Genomic DNA, 19,577 nt, shown 5'->3' on the forward strand with positions numbered 1-19,577 from the left:
AGTACATCTGATGATATTTCATACAGGCTCTATTTCTCTCTCTCTCTCTCTCTCTCTCTCTCTCTCTCTCTCTCTCACTCACTTAAACACACACACACACACACACACACACACACACACACACACACACACACACACACACACACACACACACACACATTGCATGCTCATGTATCTAGTTTCTTTTTCCACTTTATCTTTTTCTCTCCTCCTCCTGCATTCTGCTACAGAGCAGAAAACCACCCTTTTCCGGTCTCATTTTCTAGCAATGATGGGGTTCATTTTGAATGTAATCAGTGTTAGGTCACATCCTGTGAATCTCATGCAGAGATTTAAATATAAACTTGTGTATGTTTGAAAAAAAGGAAAAAAAAGAGAAAAACGAGTCAGAGGGGAAAATGTTTCATGGAAGAATCACAGATGTTCCCAGGAAGTGAACTCAGCACCAGTATGGGCTCCTCCTCCCTCCTAATGATCCCACATGTACGTACACACACACACACACACACACACACACACACACACACACACACACACACACATTATTGCCATTGTTTTACAATGCTTTAAAAACGTATACACATTGGTTTAATTATTATGCAGGCCGATGAATGATAGTGTCATTGACGTAAAGAAATGCAGCCTGAGATCATATTTAGAGAGCAAATTGGACACTGTGTCCTCTTGCACCTCAGCCAGACACTAGCTCTAGACATTCTTCTTTCTGCTCTAGTCTGCTTATGTTCATGAATCTAGCCTTCCTCTTTTCCCTAGTTACTTCACCCTCATTCTCTCTCAGCATGTGTTGCATGCTATTTCATCATGTCTGCCTGCAGCTGCTCAAATCGGCCAGTAGAACAGCTGGGTCTGGAAGGGAGACAAAGAAATAAGGGTGCTAAATGAATGGCAGTATGTAAATATGCTGGGGGAAAAAAAAGATCTTGAGAGGAAAATGAAACAAACAGCAGGGTATAATAGTCTGAGACCAACACTAATTGTCTATTGGATTCCTTTCTAAATAAAGGCATTTTTCATTGCAACTTTTACTACCAGCAATAATAAAAAAAAAAAAATACAACTACTCTTTAATTTCTTTGTATTTGGTATACCCCACTTCTGCTTTAGTGACACTGTGCACTGGAGATGACATGGACACCACAAGCTTGCGTAAAACCTCATGATTCATGTTAGCTACAAATACATTGGCGTGTTTTCTGAACACATGCTTTAATGGAAGTGAAAAAAATCAAACATTTTGTACAAAGGATTTAGCATGGTCAATAGCATAAAGTTGCCTGAATGTAAATAATAGTTTAATAAAAAAGAAAAATCTTTATTAAACTTTCCTCTTTTTTCTTCTGTTTATTAAAAAACAAACTTCCAAACAGAGACAAACATGTTTCAGCAAACATTTATTTGTGAATTTTAACAAACAGGAAAGGTTTATTTGAGGCAACAACCAAGCCAATCCTTCAAAAAAAAAAAAAGAAAAAAAAAAAGCCAGTATTATTGAGGCATATTCTCTTTACCCAGAATGGCACTATTTACATTTGTTGAAAGAGAGAAGACGAGCTCTGACGGTCAAACCACTGTAGCAGACACATTCAAGAGTTTTTCTAGTCTAAGATAGAAAGAGTATAAATTGTATATGTACAGTATTTTTACGATTATTAAAGAGTGTCTTACTAATTTTATTTAATAAATGTTTAAAAAAACAAGAAAAAAACAAAATATACAAGCATTCTCAATAATTTAGCAAATAGTATTAAGCTACTATGTCATTTAAAGTATTGCTAGATGTTATAGGATGTGGATGTGGAATGCTAAAGGAAGATGAAGGGCTTGTTTAAGGGCTTGTATTTATTTGAAGTATTGACAATTAATAATTGTAGCGTAGTAATTGTTTGGAAGTAATGTTCTTGAATTACACTAGTGGAAGTTGTTTCATTGGATTGCTTTAAACTGGCCTTGTAGATAAGGCTGTAAAGCATCTGGCTGGAGATCAGATTTGAGAATGGGTCTGTATGGTAGCCAATGAAGTTGAGTTTTAATCCTCCCCCTATGAGTATAGGTGCAATTATAGGGATCATTTAGACCAAGCTCAACATACACAATACACAAAGGAATACTACGTCAGGTATAATATTTTCCTCTCCAGCAAAATGCCGGCCTTAGATAAATATGAAGCTGTAGTGTCTTGTGGCAGAGGGAGAGAGGAGTTGGGGAAATTGTTCAGTGACTCATGGCTGCTACAACTTTAGATTTCGGAGCATATACTGGGCTTTAGGGTGAGGATGAAATATGAGTGTTTACTGCAAATTTGACCAGTGCTCTCACTGCCTGCAGCTCCTCACTGAGTAATATTGTAGAAACATGTAGAATGTTTTTTTCTGTGAAAGAATAGAAAGGCACACTTGAGACCTTCAAAACGAAAAGTGGAATAAATTTGGAGTAGTAAGACTAAAAATGCAGAAAGGAGGTAGCAGGAAGAGGTATAATGCAAGAGGTGTATTAAGGTCTTGACAGACCGGTAATGACATTTTATAGCAGACACTGTAGACAGTACCATAGTCAGTGGCAATGAAGAAATGTGGTTTGCCAGTAATGCCCTGGTTATTAAAGAGCTGAGGCAGAAAGTGGCTGACACATGCAAAAGGAGCCTGACCATTACAGTTTGCTATTTAGAGTCTGTGTGTGTGTGTGTGTGTGTGTGTGTGTGTGTGTGTGTGTGTGTGTGTGTATATATATATATATATATATGACTATACATGTGGAAAAAGTGGTGGGATAGAGCAAAAGTGTGTGGGTGTACAGAAAGGGCTATTATAGCAGATTAAAGTCTGTATGTTTTCCAAGTTATCCCTCTTAACCCTATACAGTGTTTAATGCAGACTGCATCTACCAGTCAAATACATTAAATCTTATATATTCTAGCATTAGCAGTCACACATTCAGCTAAAGCCTGAAATGTCACCACTCGTCAAATCACATAAAATATGATAAAAGATTTTCATTTGTATAGCACCATTCTAATCTTAGACAGTTATAAATACAGGTGGGAAAAAAAAATTATGTCCAGTACACAATCTTGTACATCTGCCTTGTAAATCTGGCAGTAAGAACAATGGGATGATGGGTAGAACAGTGATATTTGACTATTCACAGGTAATCTCAATTTGATACATGCACAAAATCAGCTTTTAATTACCTCTGTTTCTATAAATGTAAGCTTAGAAAATCCTGGATAAGAAGTGTCTTTTGTAATGGTCCCACATAATACACTAAAATGAACAGTGATACAGCAATAATAATAAAATACAATACAAAAAAAAAAAAAAAAATGGATGCATGAGATTGATGAACTTTGAGATTTAAAGCATGGAGCCATTTTTATGCCAAAATCTTTAGAAAGTCAATTTGTCAATCCAACTGGCATATGAGCTGTCAAATACAAAAGACATCACTGTCAGGTTTGAAACTTAATTCCATGTGTTTCTACTCAACCCTTATTATTACATAAAGTTTGATCCCTTATGTTCGTCCTAAAACTAGTTCAATAAGATGGCAGAGTTGAGCTGTCCTGCTGGTTGGATACAGAGAAGTGACCTTAAAAGGAGGTCTGGCTGGCTGACTGATATTCCTTGGCGTTAGTCCTTGTACTAATCACCGTTTCTTGGAAAAGTCCAGACATGTATTCTACTGCGGCTTTTTGTGTCTATTTATGTGCAAGTTTATACATGGCAGTGCATTTATGTGGTAATATGTGTGAGGCAATATCTGTGTGTTTCTCTTAAAGCAGGAAAAAAAAACATGCCTTCTTGTTTGTTACTCGTTGCAGACATCGGATCTCTCTTCATTTCCCACGCCAGTCTCCTGTACACGGTGCTTGCACTGGCTGTGGCTGTGGCGAACAGTGGAGCGAGAGGAGCGAACAGAACAAGAGGCGAGGGACTGTGATTTGCAGTCGCAAGATGAATCCTAGGAAGAAATAACTTACGTTAATATGTTAAACTTACAACTGAGCAATGAATTACACTCACTGGCTTCCAGAATAAACTTAAATACAAATTCAGAGTAGGTATTTAAATACACAGTAAACTTTTCTACTCTATACATCCACTTTCGTTTATTACATTTCCAATAACATTTAATGGAATTCCCTTCAAGGTTTTAAAGTACATAATATGAAACACAGAAGCAGCCACAACATTGTATTTTACGTATGTATTGTATGCTCTTGTCAATCGAGTGGATTAGTATCTTAAATAAAATTATGGCTTCTTTATGGTCATAATTTCACAGTAGAATTCAGATTATTCTTGACATCTTATTGAAATCCTGGTCATTTTTTCAACCCTCACCTCTGGGCCACTGACACTTGCATTCGACTCCTTCCCATTGACTACCGCTTCATCCCGCAGGGTCTGTCTCATGAACCGCTTATTGACAATCTTGGTGACACTGTCTGTTCCCACCATAGCCCCAGTGAGACACTCAGGCTTGGGTTCATCTATAGTTCCAGTCTTCTCTCCTGGCAATGTCCGTCCGCAAATGTTTTGAAAGAACTCAATGCCGTACTTCTGAGTTTCAGGCTCATTGATGCTAATGCTGATACTGGGGCAGGATGGTTTGCCTGCAGCTTGCCTTCCAGGGCATGTGTCACCCCTCCAGAGTGACTCTATGCTGGAGGTGTGCTCCACAACACTAAATAGGCTGGACAAACCATCATTAAGGCCACTGAGTACGGGACTGTCACGGGTTGTGGTGGACCGAGCCCAAGCAGATCCACTCTGGGCAATGCTACGGTTTGGCAAATTCCACATGCTTCTATCTCTTGAAGAGATGGAAGCTGTCTCAAGCTTGGATGATGACGATGAAGCAGAAACCCTTCTTGTGAGTTTGGGTGAGCCATATTTCGGTGAGCAGCAGGGTCGGTCAATGCGGCCGTGCACCTTCTCCAGTGACGAGGAGATCTGGCGTGATCGTGCTGATGTCAGCGAGGTGGATGGCCGTGGAGACCACACCTTTCCATGAAACCCTGCTCCTCGGGCGGTTGAGGAACCTGGACCCTCTGTCTGCAGGCCCACACTGACAAACTTAGCTGTTTGTGTTCCTGTGCTGGTGAAACCTACAGTCTGGCTTCCAGCATCTTTGCTGCATGTCCTCTCAAGAGAGCTAGAACGAATGGCCTGCCGCACACAATTAGTCATCTCCTTCATGTCGTCACTCAGATTTGCGGAAATCTCAAGGGTGTGGAGGGCCCCAGAGCTGTCCGACCTGCTCTCCAGTAGGTCCCTATGCTGCTGGGATAGTGAGCTTAGCCATTGCTCATATGAGGATGACAAGTGTGAAGAAGACTGTGTTGCTGAAGGCAGTACTGCTTGGTCTGAGTTTGTTGCGCCAAACAGTTTGAGTCCTATATGAGTATCATTTGAGCTCAGATCTTTGAACTTCCTTTCCATCCTCCTGACAGCTGGAGGACTGTAGTATATTCGAATACCTGTTTTGTCTGGGGCAGTGTAACTCCTCTGAACATGTTCCACACTCAGTTGTAGCTTTGGTAAGCTTGTGCTGGGGCAGTCCCAGGTTTTAAAAGGTTCAGCCTTCTCCAAAGAAGCTGACTCACTACTCAGATACTTCCAGTTCTTCTGGTTGAGGTCACTTAGATCTGAGCGGGCTACAAGGTCATTAAACTGGTGCTTCCCCACCTTTACCTCAGCAATTCCATTAATCTCATGATCTGGAAGGAACGAAGCAACATCCAGCAAACTCTCAAGGTCTGACAGAAAGGAAATTGGTTGGGTTCTGAAGAGAAAAAGTAGGTTTAAAAATACAGAAAAAACAGATGAAAATCTGGAAAATCTATTGAAGAATTAGTCATAAGTTAATATATTACACAGGAAAAAATGACACAACTTTACCTTTGCGATGTTGAATCATTTGTAGTTGATTCTATGGATATTCCTTTAACATTGAGAGACTAAAAAGGAACATAAATTGTTTGAAATTTTGCATTATTATTTACGGCATTTGTAAACCATATGTACTGTATATCAGTTTCTTTTTCTTCCTAATGAGGCACTCTTTCGTTCTACTTTTGAGAATGCTAGATAAATATATTTCCACAGGTGAATCACAAGGTAGCACAAAATAGCACATTTGCTAAAGAGATGAGTGAGTCAGGGTTAATCTCAAAATAGTTTGTATCAGAGGATTAAAGAAAGCTATCTTTACAAACATTAAATAAAATTTGAATGAAACAAGAGTAAAATGTAGCTATTTGCTCTCTCATAAGCAATTCTGGTCAGAGCACAACTAAAAGAATTTCTATTACAATTTATTCTATTACATTTCTATTTTATACTATTACAACTGGCAGCAAGTTGCCACATGAAAACCTCACCCTGCCCTTCACAGTCACTAAGAAATTTTGCAAAAAACACCTAAATTTATGAGTAATCTTTAAATGTGTTCCACAGTAATGTAATATCTCAAATTTCTGAGAATGGTATATTCAGCACAGGGAAAAAGTGCATTTACAACTTTTTAAACTGACTGGCAAATTGAATGAAGAAGAGAAATAAAATAAAATAATACATGTTAAGATCAAAATTCATTTTGTAATCATATTCCTAACAAAGCCTTATAGATTAAATGTAATGACCAATGGCATTAGTGTGACCTCTGACCTGTGTGCCTTTGCTCTGGGCATCATGGAACCTCTGCTCCCACTGGTTCTTCTCCTGATTGAAATGTTCAAGAAGCTCCAGCTTCTCCCGGCTCCAGTTTCTCTCACTTATCTGCAGCTGCTTGGTCAAATCCATAACTGCAGCATAGGAGTCTGCAAGCAAGTGCTGGTGCTCCTCACGCTCCCTCTTCAGAGCCCCCTTCAGATCAGGAGGATCCGTGTCAGTACCAGCTGCAGACATCTTCCCTGCTTTGCCCTCCATCTGGATAAAAGTAGAAAGAGAGAAATACTTTATGTGCTAATAGGGGAAGAGGAACCATAGTATTAGCATGATAGTGGAAAAGTGCTAGTCATTTGTTGACAGTAGAACCATCAGCTGAATAGACAATAAACCACAACACATAGCAATATCACATGAAACTTTATTAAATGCAGATATTCAGGAAGCCTAGTCTTTAATCTCAAATCCCTTTTAGTGGTTTCTGCTTTATACTCTATCAAGCTGAGGATCAAAGCAATAGCTGCTACTTTAAATTTTTATCTGACCAAGTAAGTTATGTTATTAAAACCAAGGCCTTCAGGGAAGATTATTAGTCACACACCACAACAACCATGAAATGATTACGTGATTAGAGTCAGGAGAGTTTGCTATATTCCACAGAGGCAAGCAAAGCTTGTTAACAGTGTTTGTGGTTTACTCTTGAGGTGAAATTCATTTATTCCAAACCCACGCCCTTTCTTTAAAAACCTGTGACCTACTCAGACCTATGCAAAAGAGACAGGTGCAGGGTGGAGCATCAGAGCCTATGCTGCTTAGGTGCATTGCATTTGCAAGAATAAAATGGGCCTGGCTAAAAGTTGTGCCATACAGCATTATTATTAGAGTCTGAGAGGCCATATATTCTGTCTGGAACTTGTCTTAAAGCTAACCTGTCTTTACTCCAGTACTGTCCAGTTGCTTTTTTGTGAAGAAAACACAGAACAGCAGCTTTGTGGAGGATAAGAATAAGTGACAGGAAGGGGGGAAGACCAAACAGAGTCAACACTCCCTCCAGAGAGTTATCATATAACTTTTTCTGCATTTCCATTGGGATTGAACCTTAAATCTTTTTTTTAATCTTTAAAAATTTGTTTTCTTTAATCATATTTCCGAGTATAAAACATACCGGATATTTGCTGAACCCGACTCACTGCACACATTCACTCATGATTTTACCACAATAATACAATACAATAATAGTAACTAAGGTTAAAAACGCACATAAATAACAACAAATTAGCAATTATCTGGCCGCACCTCCTGTTGTTCTCTTCTTCAGTGAGTTATTTTTTTCCCCTGCTCTACTCTGCAGCATTTTCTATTGTTCCTCTCCATCACCACTTTCTGTCCTCCCTCCAAACTCTCTGTCTGACACACAAACAATCTGTTTCTCCCACTAGTCTCATTCGGCTTGATAATTAAGTCATTAAGCAGATTGCATTTGACAAATTCTTCAATAATATACAATATAAACATAAAAGTCCTGTGCCAGCATTTCTTAATCCTCTATGGATTACACTAACATCTCAATGCACAGTACAATCAATAAATACAAAGCTATAGTGAATGTAGCCTCAGTGTAATCAAGACTATAGCATTTCCCGTTACAAACAATTATACAGCAGTACTCAGTATCCTTAATGGCTAAATGTAAGTGTAAAATAGCGGCTAGATAAAGCAGGCGTGTAGTGGCATAGAAAAGGGGTTTGTATTTGCTTCGCGTTTTTTTTTATAATAAACATTGAGGGATCTTAACACTTTACAGGTTGACCAAAGTTGTAATTGTAAAACCGCTTTTGCGATTGCAATTAGAACATTTCTTTCCTATCCCCTAAGAGGCTCTAAAGTCCTGAGGTATTCTAGGACTCCAGCTCACAAACATAAACGTATAAAAAGAATTAAAAAACGTGAAGGCTATATTGTAACTACAAAATAAACCCTATCTGTTACAAGCTCTGTTGGGAAAAAAAACTGCATTGGTGTCCAAATTCTGTCATTGTTTATGAAGATAATTCTTTTTGCACATAACTATAAAAACAGCTCAGATGAGCAGTTCTCTTCTAGCAGTGGCAAAGCTCATTTCAGGGCCTAAAGAAAGTGTAAACATTCATAATATAAAAACAACAGCCAGTAGTGCGGCCAGACCTATTTTAAATATGGCCAAGAGTAGCAAAGTATCAAAGGGGGATGTGTGTGTCAGAAAATGACATTGAAGCCAATAATGCATTCCATAATTTGACCTTGAATCTATTTGTATAACAAAAACAACATTTGCAACCTTCTATTATGATCGATATTAAAAAAACTTTCTTTTGGTTTCATTTGTTCAGTCAGCCATGCATTTGAACCAGCAGGATCAGACGAGGACCCATAGACATGATAACAGCCAGAAGAATGTATCTACAAATGTTGCTAAAATGTGACAATTTAATACCAAAGCTCTTAGTTCAGATCAGTAATTTGAAACGATTTTTAAAGGAACTGACTGTATGCATGCGAGTTCAAATTGGTTTACACTGAAGTGATTACTATATACCGTAATTTCCGGACTTTAAATCGCACCCATATATAAGCCGCACTCACTGAATTTGACAAAGATTTTTATTTTGAACATAAATAAGCTGCACTTAAGTCTATAAGCCGCAGGTGTCTACATTGAAACTAATGAACTTTACACAGGCTTTAATGAAAGACAGTGTCTGTTACACGGCTTGTATCTAAACAGTAGCCTACCAAGAAAGTCATTGTTCACTGTCTTCCTCCTTCCTTTCACAACTATTTCTCTTGAGAGTTTTTCTTTTGGCATCGTCGTGCGTTTAAAAATCACCATCGGTGAAGCTTTTCTCCCGATGCCGTGCAGCTCAGAACACAGGTGAAGTGTGTTTTTTCATGCCCGGTTGTTTTCAGCATGACGAATGATTCGCATTTCCTGTAGACAGTCCGAGTGAGCGGCAGGTGAAATGTCAGAGGAACCTCATCTGTATTTATGATGTGGTGCGGCCCGATTCAGTGGGAGCGCATCAGATTTAATATAAAGAGTTTTATTGGTTCACCTGAACCCGTTCAGCAATTTCAGTTTTTTGGCTTGAAGTTTGTGAAACCGGGAAAAACACAGGAAAAATCCATATATTACTCGCTTCATTGTTTAAGCCGCGGGGCTCAAAGCGTGGGAAAAAAGTAGCGGCTTATAGTCCGGAAAATACGGTATGTTGGTTACAATTAAGTAAAGTTGATTCTAACAAAACCATACAGGACTAAAAACAATTAGGTATTTCAAATCAGAAATTTAATTCATTTGGAAGAAATCATGTCTCAGAAAAAGAGCATATTTAGACATAGCAGTTATTTCAGCTGAATCGGGAAGCCCATTATGCAGGACATTTCCAGTGAATCAAAATAAAACAACATTGACATTGGTTTTTCTCTCTACTCAGCCATTAAATATGTCTTTACTGATTCTCTCTATAGACCTAAAGAAGCATTTTTCCCTTCTTTATATTTGAAACATTTAATATACAAAACATGCGCTTCTAATGCTGACGCTGCAATTATTTTACACAGCAAGTGTAAAGAATTAGATTTTTCAACTAACCGATAAATAAATATGAACACTGACATGACTTTAAGTACATGTGACTGATTATTAAATAGATCTTTCATGGTAATGGTGTTATAAACAGGAATGTGGCATTTTGTTCAGCTGTGGTTCAGACAGCATTTGTTTAATAGTTGGGTGTGGATTCAAAGCTTGGAGTTCAGTGTCTGTTTTGAAAGTGTCTGGTGTATTTCTATCCATGGCTCATCTACAAGTGAGAGTTTTGTACAAGGAATGCAATTAAAACCAAAGATCTGCTATATCATGCATGCTATCAGACACGTTTATTAGCAAGTTGGCTAAGTGCAGTGAGATGTGGTTTGCTGTATTATTATATGCATATGATTGTTGCACACAAGTAACTATATCACAGCTCTGCTTCAGTGAATGAAACAGTAATTAAACCAGTACCTGGGTGATGAGGCTTTTGAGCTCAGTACGCTCCACCTCCCAGGAGGCTTTAGCTCGAGCAAATTGCTGTGTTAGCTCTTGGGAGCTCTGACGCTCCTCTCGCAGCTCAGTGCTCAAATCTTGCAAAGCCACTTTCAGGTCTGATAAAGTCGCATTCAAACCACTTGTCTGCTGGTAAGGTGGAATAGAAAGGCATATGAGAGATGTTTCAAATAAAATTTTATTTGCATTCATGGTTAATATTGTGTGTGCATTTTTTGCTCAGACCTGATGAACTCACCTGAAGGTTATTCTCAGAAAGGTTGTGATCTTTGTTTGTTGGACTTGGTGGTTGTTCCTTAGTGGCTGCCATCTTATTGTCTCCATGGTGAGGGGCAAGGCCATCATCCTCCAGAGGAAAGTGAAGCTCCTTAATGTTGTTAATCTGAAGATGCAGCATACCTTTATTTTGCATGAACTAATCCTGGCTGTATTATCAGTCTGAGTACATGTTTTCCAACATTATGCTAAAAAATGTAATAAAATAAAATAAAAAATATATATCTTGTAAAAGAGCTTGTATGGATGTGTGGGTATTTAATTTAGCAAATGTTATGTAGGAATGCGTTAAGTTTGGGAAGTGAATCTTAATTTGAAAGCCAGACTACATATTTCCATGAGGAAGCATCATGTATCCTTTTCATATTTTGCGCACCAAAGTTTCTAGAAAGGACTTTCTGAAAAAATTCACTCGCTCACATTCAGTAGACATTTTGTCTTGGTCAAGGCTGTGGTGGGTCTGGAGCCTATCCCAAAAACAGTGGGCATGAAGCAGAAATGCAACCTGGATGTGATGCCAGTCCACTGCAGGATACTATGCACAAACATTCCAACCCTAATTCACACCTTGGCCAAGTTTATCTTAGCCAATTCATCTACTGACACTTTCTGGAGCTGTGAAAAATGCAGAAAAGTCAAACAAAACCCACACAAGCATGCTTATTAGTACCTGGAACATGTCCTTGCCCTCTGTGTTAAACTTCTTGCCGAGTCTCCACTGCTTGAGTAGCCAACGTAGCTTGAGGCTGACCAGCAGTAGAATCTGCTTAAGCTGCTGGGACTCCTGTACCAAGACATTCCTCTCCTGGCTCCAGAACTTTTGCTGCAGTCGTGTTTGCAGGCTCATGCTCTGCAGCTGGAAATCCCGTCGCACCAGCACCTTCTTGTGCTCCTCCTGCAACTGAGAATTGTCAGACAGGGAAGATGGGAAGAGGAGGAAAAAAAAGGATGTGGAAAAATCTGTTAAAACTAGTGAAGATTAGCTGTGTGCAGAGTCACACAATCGATGTGCATCATCTCTGAAGAATGACTTATAGATAGGATGTAGTGTTTACTGTATGATGATGTTGGTGCTGGTCCCTGTGAGTCTCTCATGGGAATTTGTTGAATTGGTGGTATGTTATTTACTGGATACCATTAAGGACCAACAAAATACCTTTGAGAATTAGTAGATTGCAATACAGTGTCTACTGGACACCAATCAAGTTTCTACAATGGTTTCTTCGGTTTGATGATAATGATTTAACACTATAAACAAACACCTCATAATAGAAACCATTTTTTTTTTTTATCGTTTTACTATTTAGCAGCTGATGATTTGTAATGGTATTTGTATTAGAAACCATAAGAATGACTTCGGTGATTATTTCCATCTTTTTTCCTTTTTTTTTCTTTTTTCTTTAGCTGCCTAATTTGAAGGTGCTTTATGTGGCTGCATGAGCATAAGAATTACCTGAGAGAGTTTCTGCGAGCAGGATTTTGTGTAATCACAGTGAGCTTGATTCTCCACTGCCAGCTGTTCCTGAGTTGTCTCAGCTTTTTCCCTTGCTTCACACAGCTGAGCCTGAAGCTCACGAACCTGCTCCAGAAGCTACACAGGGACACAAAGCCTCTTTAGCACACAAGCCCATGACTGTGCAGAAATTAAATCAGAAGAAATGTACAACTCTAATTAGCTCTAAGAGTTAATCCATAATCCTTAATTTAATAATCCCACAGTGATAATTCTACAGTATATTTAACTTCTATTAATTTACAATATTCAATTGCACATTTTCTTAGACACAAGTATTTCCACTGACTGTTTTGTTTTATTTGGGAACTTTTTTCTAAATATCACTGTGCACCATAAAGTCGTTTTGACTAAGTAAAGACAGCTTTAGGTATGGTCATAAAAAAGCATGTACACCCTCCTTCATTTCTATGTTTAAATTTATTATGGTGTGTTAATCGCCAACTTCTATACACAAACAACATAATATTTTTTTATAAAAAGGTGTAGTTGCCCCAAATCATTTTCCTTGCTGTCGTGAAATAGTCTCATATAATGTAATTTTACTTTAGCAAAAATAAGATCTACAAGAAAAAAAATACAAATAAATTCTGCACATATTCCAAATTTGTTTTGGATAAGTGTCCTAATTTTTGTGCAATTATATGTATGAGCAAAAATCTTTTAATTGTTTTCATGTGTCAGGTGCTTATACTGTATATGTTGGACAAAATATTGGGACATGGACATATATATATATATATATATATATATATATATATATATATATATATATATATATATATATATATATATATGATCTCTATATAACCTTGGTGTTTCTCATCACCTACCAGTGCACAGTTGGTCTCCAAAAGGTCTGTCACGTGGTCTTTGTTGCTGTCTGTATTGCTGCTGCTCTCAATTTGACCTTTGACATCTGCTTGGTCCCTAATGTTGGGCTGTTGTATGCATGCATGGGCAAGTTAATGAAGAAAACCAAAGCAACAAATAAAAAAAAAAATCAAACAATACAACAAAACCGAAATAGGGTACAGAAAAGACATGTAATGAAGGAAACACGAGGCATGGTGGCATATAGTCACATACAGAATGTGAAATTGGACAACGGCAAAGAGAAATTTGAATAGCAGGTGACGATTCACCAGACATAAAAGCAATGATACAATTAAAGCAAAATCGACTCCATAATAACATGCAGTCTAAAAAAGAGAAACTCACAAGAGAAAGAAAAGTATGTAAAGAAACAACAGTTTGAGCAATGTGGCAGAGGAGAAAGTGACAAAAAGAACCAAAATGCCCATGAGGAGAGCGAGGGTTGACTGTGGTGGGAGGGAAAGTGGGAAAATCATATCAAAAGAGAGGAAGAGCAAGAGAGGGAGTGGAAGAGGTAAAGACAGAAACCACAGGTCATGGTGCCAGTGAAAGGTAGGAAGGAAGGAAGGAAGGAAGGAAGGAAGGAAGGAAGGAAGGAAGGAAGGAAGGAAGGAAGGAAGGAAAGAAAGGAAGGATGGAAAGATTGAAAGAAAGAAAGAAAGAAAGAAAGAAAGAAAGAAAGAAAGAAAGAAAGAAAGAAAGAAAGAAAGAAAGAAAGAAAGAAAGAAAGAAAGAAAGAAAGAAAAAGAAAAAAAAGAAAGAAAGAAAGAAAAGAAAGAGTGGTCTGGATTGGGATTTAAAAAGTTGGACCTCTAATGGAATCTACACCTATCTACTTTATTTTTTATACTTAAATATTATTCCTTTTTAATGCGTAAATGTTGGACAGTCGTACAAAGCATTTCACCTAATGTTGTACTCTGTATGTATGTGACAAATAAAATTTGAACTTAAACTTAACACAGCATGTATTAATCCTTCTGACTAAAAAATATATAAGCTTTACAGCTTTGCTATTAACTGAACATCCAGCCACGTTGAGCTTTTTGATACATGTATCATTATTTTGTGATAAATTATACACTACATGAACAAAAGCATTGGGACATTTGAATTTTCCAGCCATATGTGGTAATTTCCCAAACTGTTACCACAAAATTGGCGCACACTATTATATAGGATGCGGTAGCATTACATTTTACCTTTACTTGGAGATCCGAACATGTTCCATGAAACTATGGTTTGACTTAAGTTGGAGAGGAAGACCTTGAGTTGCCTGCTATAACGCGCTTAACTCAACACCATTAAACATCTTTAGAACGTATTGGAATGCTGACTGCACCCCAGGCCTCCTCACCTTACATCAGTACTTGACTTTACTAACACCCTTGAGGCTGAATCTCCACTACCACACTCCAAAATCTGGTGGAACTAATCTCCCCGAGACGAGGGGAGGTTATTATAAAGGCAAATAGGAACTAAAAATGGATTGGCGTGTGCAAAAAAAGCACATACAAATCTTATCATCATGTGTCAACAGACTTTTGTCCCTATAGTGAATCTATAAAAATAATAGTTAATAAAATGGTTGCTAGCATGCATCGATTAGACAACACGTCACTCTAATATGGTGTTTATTACAATTGGCAAGAAAATTGGGTCAAAGAGATTTAAAGAAGGCAAGAATAAATAGATGTGGCTTAGTATATTTTACATTTTAAGTCATTTGTTAACCAGATAACTGGTGTTGTTAGCATGTTGTTGCATTTTGAACCTTTCCCCACATTTTAGAATTATTCTATATATATATATATATATATATATATATAAATATAAATTTAATTGGCTTTTAATGAACTAATCAGCTGGTCAGGGTATAATAGAAAACAGAAAACAACATGACACTGAGGGAATTAATTTATTTTTATTTTTTTTATAAATGATTGAATTGATATACAGTGGTACCTTGACCTACCTCGTTTCATGGACGAGCTCGTATCTCAATTTGCTCAAATCAAATCAATTTTCCTCATTGAAAATACTTAAAATGGCATTAATCCGTTCCAACCCTCAAAATGCCACCCCGTTTTTAAGTTTCAATGTTATTCAATTAGGAAAATACATTTCTAAATAACAATAATAAAAATGTAATAGAAAGAGTATGTACAGATATAATAAGGCTTCATTCAGTGACACTACGTATCCCTAAACTTTTCTAAAGACTTTTTCTTCTTTGCTTATCTTAATTTTCGTCACAATCTTCGCTTTCTGGCTTCGCTTCGCCATCTAGCAACGGCGTCTCGAGCTAGTACCTCAATTTTTTGCTCGCGTAACAAAGCAAAAAAATTGACGAGTGACTGCTCGTACCTTGGAAAACTCGTACATTAATGCACTCGTAGGTCATGTACCATTGTACTTGATTAAGGCAACATTTAATTTTAATTATAAAATATATTTTAATCTTAATTCTGCATAATCCCAGCAATCCACAAAGTGATTAAGAGTGAAAAACTGAAAAAGAGAAGTAATAATCTTGGTCTAGCTTATCTTGGTAAGTAGGCAAGACTATTTAAATTGCCCAAAGAATAGCCACACCAATACTTCTCTCAGTGTTCTGAATATTTTGCCCCTGAAATTAAGTCACTTCTAAATAAAAAGGACATTATTGAAATAATATTGAATGTTACATTGTTTAGTCAAGCACTGGCTATTTCACTGAACAGCTGATGTTAAATCAGTGTTAAGTCCAGTAATGGTTTGGCTACTTAGGCAATACAAATTCGTCCTGTTTCATAATAAAACATTCTACCAACACTGATCTAAAAAAGAAATCATTAGCAGCAAAGCAGTTAAAAATATGAAATGACTAAAAAATTATGTTGCTACGTATGACACAATAGAGATACACAGGTGTAGGTTTATCATGTGCACAATAATGAATTTAGGCTATATATATATATATATATATATATATATATATATATATATATATATATATATATATATATATATATATATATATATATATATATATAATATGAGAATATACACTATGGCAAATGGTTTGTGTCAATTCTGCTATGATTCTGTGAAACCAAATGAACAGGCCCCCTAACAAATTTTACAGACGTCTTATAGCTATTAACAAATAAATCTATTTTCTCTTCAACTCCTTTAAACACTTTAAACAGATATTTGACCCAAGATGAGCAGTAACACTCGCCTTAATTTACTCCATTAGAGGCCAAGATGTCTTAAAATAAGAGCATGCACATTTGTTGCACTGTTTGACAGGCTTTATAAATAAAATTTAAAAAACAGTGTTAGTAACTTAGCAATAACTTAACAGGCAAAGCAAAAAATATATATATATTTGCTCTCAATAAACAAAAAAGGGGTTAAAAAAATAAATGAAAGGAAAACGAGTGTTTTAAATTTTCATGGCATTGTTGAAGAAACAAGGTTCTTACCTTCTGTTGAATTGTGATTTGACTGACTTGAGAATCTACAAGACAGCACTCTTCGGACTGAGGAACGAGGGCCCCACCAGATAGCTCTTTCACCTGCTTATCTTCAGGGGACTCCCCCAGACCCTCTATCCTCTGACTGAGAGCCTGAAGCTGAGCCTGCAGAGACTGTAGCCTACTGTGAAGAGCTTTAACTAGAGACAGATTTGAGCTCTGAACTTGGTTCTTCTCTAGGAACCCAGCTTCTCCAGGTTCCCTAGCTGTCATTTTATGTACGATTGTGTCTGTTGAGATGGCTAGAAGACAGTTGAAATCGGTAGACATGAGGAGCTGGATTGCTGAGGTAATTAGTTGCGCCTGGTCACGGATGGCCAACAGTTCCTTGATGCTGAGGCACTGATCAGAAAGGAGATGATTGTTTCCTGTCACCTTCTTATCTTTTTCCTTCAGAACCTGGTTCTCTTCACTATCCACTGGGATATCATTACATTCAGGTCTGGGCACGCACTCGGCCGAGTCCCCTGCCTCTGCATCAGTCTCCAGTGCAGGCCGAATATCCACATGTCTGGAAGCCAGGTCACATCGCTGCAAGTTGGAGAGCAAAATGCGGTTCTCATATTGGAGCTTCTTTACCTTACTGCTCAGGTCACTGATTTGAAGCCTGGCTGCCAGAAGCTCTTCTTTAGATGCTTCATTCAAAGCCCCTTCTTCAGAAGCTGCCACACTAGGAGTGATAGATGGAGGAAGGATGGTGGATGAAGACAAGGACTCAATATCAGAATCAGAAGGAAGTTCAGACTTGAACCGATTAAGTTCATTCATCAGAAGCTTGTTCTGCTCCTCCATCTCAATCAGTGACCTCCTCAGAAGGTCCGCTTCTTCTTCTACAAACTGCAGGTGCCGTTGCAGCTCCATAACATTCTCAGCTGAAGGTGAAATCAGCAGCTGCCCAACTCCTGTCGCAATTGCAAGACCTCCAGGGGTCTCTTGAAGCTTCATGTCATCCATTTCAGCCCGGAGACCGCGATTCTCCACCTCCAGCTCCACTATCCGTCGACTCAGCAAGTTAGCTTCCTCCTCAACAAGCTTCAGATGAACTCGGACCTCGGCTTCGCGCGTGTGGGGCGAGTCGGCCACTTCATCCACGGTGAGTGACGTGTCCATGTCACCATAGAGGGAATGGTATTTGGTCAGTTCTTCTTTCATGGCATCATTGTCTTTCACCATCTTAGTAAGTTTCTTGCACATAAGTGCAGACTCCTCCTTGGCAAAATGGAGCTGGCATTTGAGGTCAGAACTGTCCTCGGGAGTCTGATAGCAGAGATGTTGTCAGTGTCAGTGATCTGATATATAATCACATTAACAAATAACTGTAAATGCTAAATCTAAACAAATATTATTTTCTGCTTTACATTTTACATTCATTAAGAATAAATGTTAATATAGCATTTTATAGTGTTAAAAACGCCTATTGGTCCTATTGGAACATGTACTTACTGTTGAAATACACATGCAATATTGCAGACAAAAGATCTCGTGTGCGTACACCACGGTTATGCTTTTCTACAATTTCTTTCTTTATTTCAATGGTTATTCTTTTTACGACCTTCTTTCCAGCACTATCACTACACTTCTTGGGACCCATGATGCTAAATTTATAGTGAAATAAAACAAAAACACTATAAAAACAGACTAAAAGCACAATAATCACACAAGAGAATGACGAGAAGGCACTCAGAACAGTGTCTATGAAGCGACTGAGCATGAAAAATGGGGACGGAGGTGACGAGCAGAACGCGTGACTGGAACCAAAATCCTGCCTTCCTGAAATATGCTCGTGATTTTTACTAGTAAAACCTCTCGTACACTGATATTATAATACTACCAATGTATGCACATTATATATATCACACTTTATTATACTTTTTATATAACATTTTTATTTACATGTTTAGATGTTGAACAGTTGTAACTTGATATGATTTGATCATCTTGTCTAAAAGGTTATGGGTTAAAATCTCTGAAATATTTAGAGAAGTTGGCTGATGTACACTCTACCTGTGGTGACGCCTTCTTGTCAGGTTTGTTGTTTGTCCTTGCACCTCGCTTTTTTAGAGAATTCTAGCAAAGGAAAACACAACAAACTATAAGTACATGTACTGACTACATACCTCTATACCAGACACACACAAACTTTAAGTATTTATCATCGCAGTAGCAGCAATAGGGGCACAAAATAGTGAAGTTTTGCTCTGGAGTTAATGTAAACAAAAAAAAGGAGACAGGAATAATATGAGTAAATTATGGTTATACTATTAACATTATCTTGCACCGTAATGAACAGAGCATGTATGTGTGGTGGTGGTGGTTGTGGGGGGGTGGCTTTTGCAGGGTTGTGTGTGTGTGTTTTGTATTTTGTATGTTTTATTAATTTTTTTTGGGAGGGGGTATAACACACACCCAAGTTTGCTGCAGTGTAAGATCTGCGGTTTCCATAGAAACCACTGACCCTCGATTCACTGCAGAAGGAAAGCGAATGCACAATCATCATAATACACATCAGTGCAGACAAAAACAATTCCAATTTTCTGGACACTATAAGAGCAGAGCTCATTTCATTGTTCAAGTATGGTGCATATTTTTATATAGTAATAATGGGAGAGTGAAAT

At 37.8% G+C, this 19,577-nt stretch overlaps 1 protein-coding gene across 2 annotated transcripts in view; it reads right to left on the reverse strand.

Annotated features, from left to right (window-relative positions):
* Positions 1 to 1,397: 1,397 nt before the first annotated feature.
* mtcl2 (microtubule crosslinking factor 2) overlaps positions 1,398 to 19,577 on the reverse strand; it is a 43,878-nt gene continuing 25,698 nt past the window's right edge. Inside the window, exons 4-14 of one of the 2 annotated variants that reach the window (XM_083570081.1) lie at positions 18,967 to 19,029; positions 16,912 to 18,219; positions 13,399 to 13,506; positions 12,506 to 12,643; positions 11,723 to 11,953; positions 11,015 to 11,158; positions 10,735 to 10,902; positions 6,690 to 6,950; positions 5,922 to 5,980; positions 4,362 to 5,805; positions 1,398 to 3,978 (exon numbers count right to left, since the gene is read on the reverse strand). In XM_083570081.1, coding sequence (XP_083426207.1) covers positions 3,826 to 3,978; positions 4,362 to 5,805; positions 5,922 to 5,980; positions 6,690 to 6,950; positions 10,735 to 10,902; positions 11,015 to 11,158; positions 11,723 to 11,953; positions 12,506 to 12,643; positions 13,399 to 13,506; positions 16,912 to 18,219; positions 18,967 to 19,029 — 4,077 coding nt within the window. In that variant the 3' untranslated portion in view covers positions 1,398 to 3,825. Of the gene's footprint in view, positions 3,979 to 4,361; positions 5,806 to 5,921; positions 5,981 to 6,689; positions 6,951 to 10,734; positions 10,906 to 11,014; positions 11,159 to 11,722; positions 11,954 to 12,505; positions 12,644 to 13,398; positions 13,507 to 16,911; positions 18,220 to 18,966; positions 19,030 to 19,577 lie in introns of both variants that reach the window. The other variant, XM_083570080.1, reaches the window with a different exon arrangement.

The sequence above is a fragment of the Silurus aristotelis genome (genome assembly GCF_946808225.1).
Source record: "Silurus aristotelis genome assembly, chromosome: 19".
NCBI classification, from domain to species: domain Eukaryota; kingdom Metazoa; phylum Chordata; class Actinopteri; order Siluriformes; family Siluridae; genus Silurus; species Silurus aristotelis.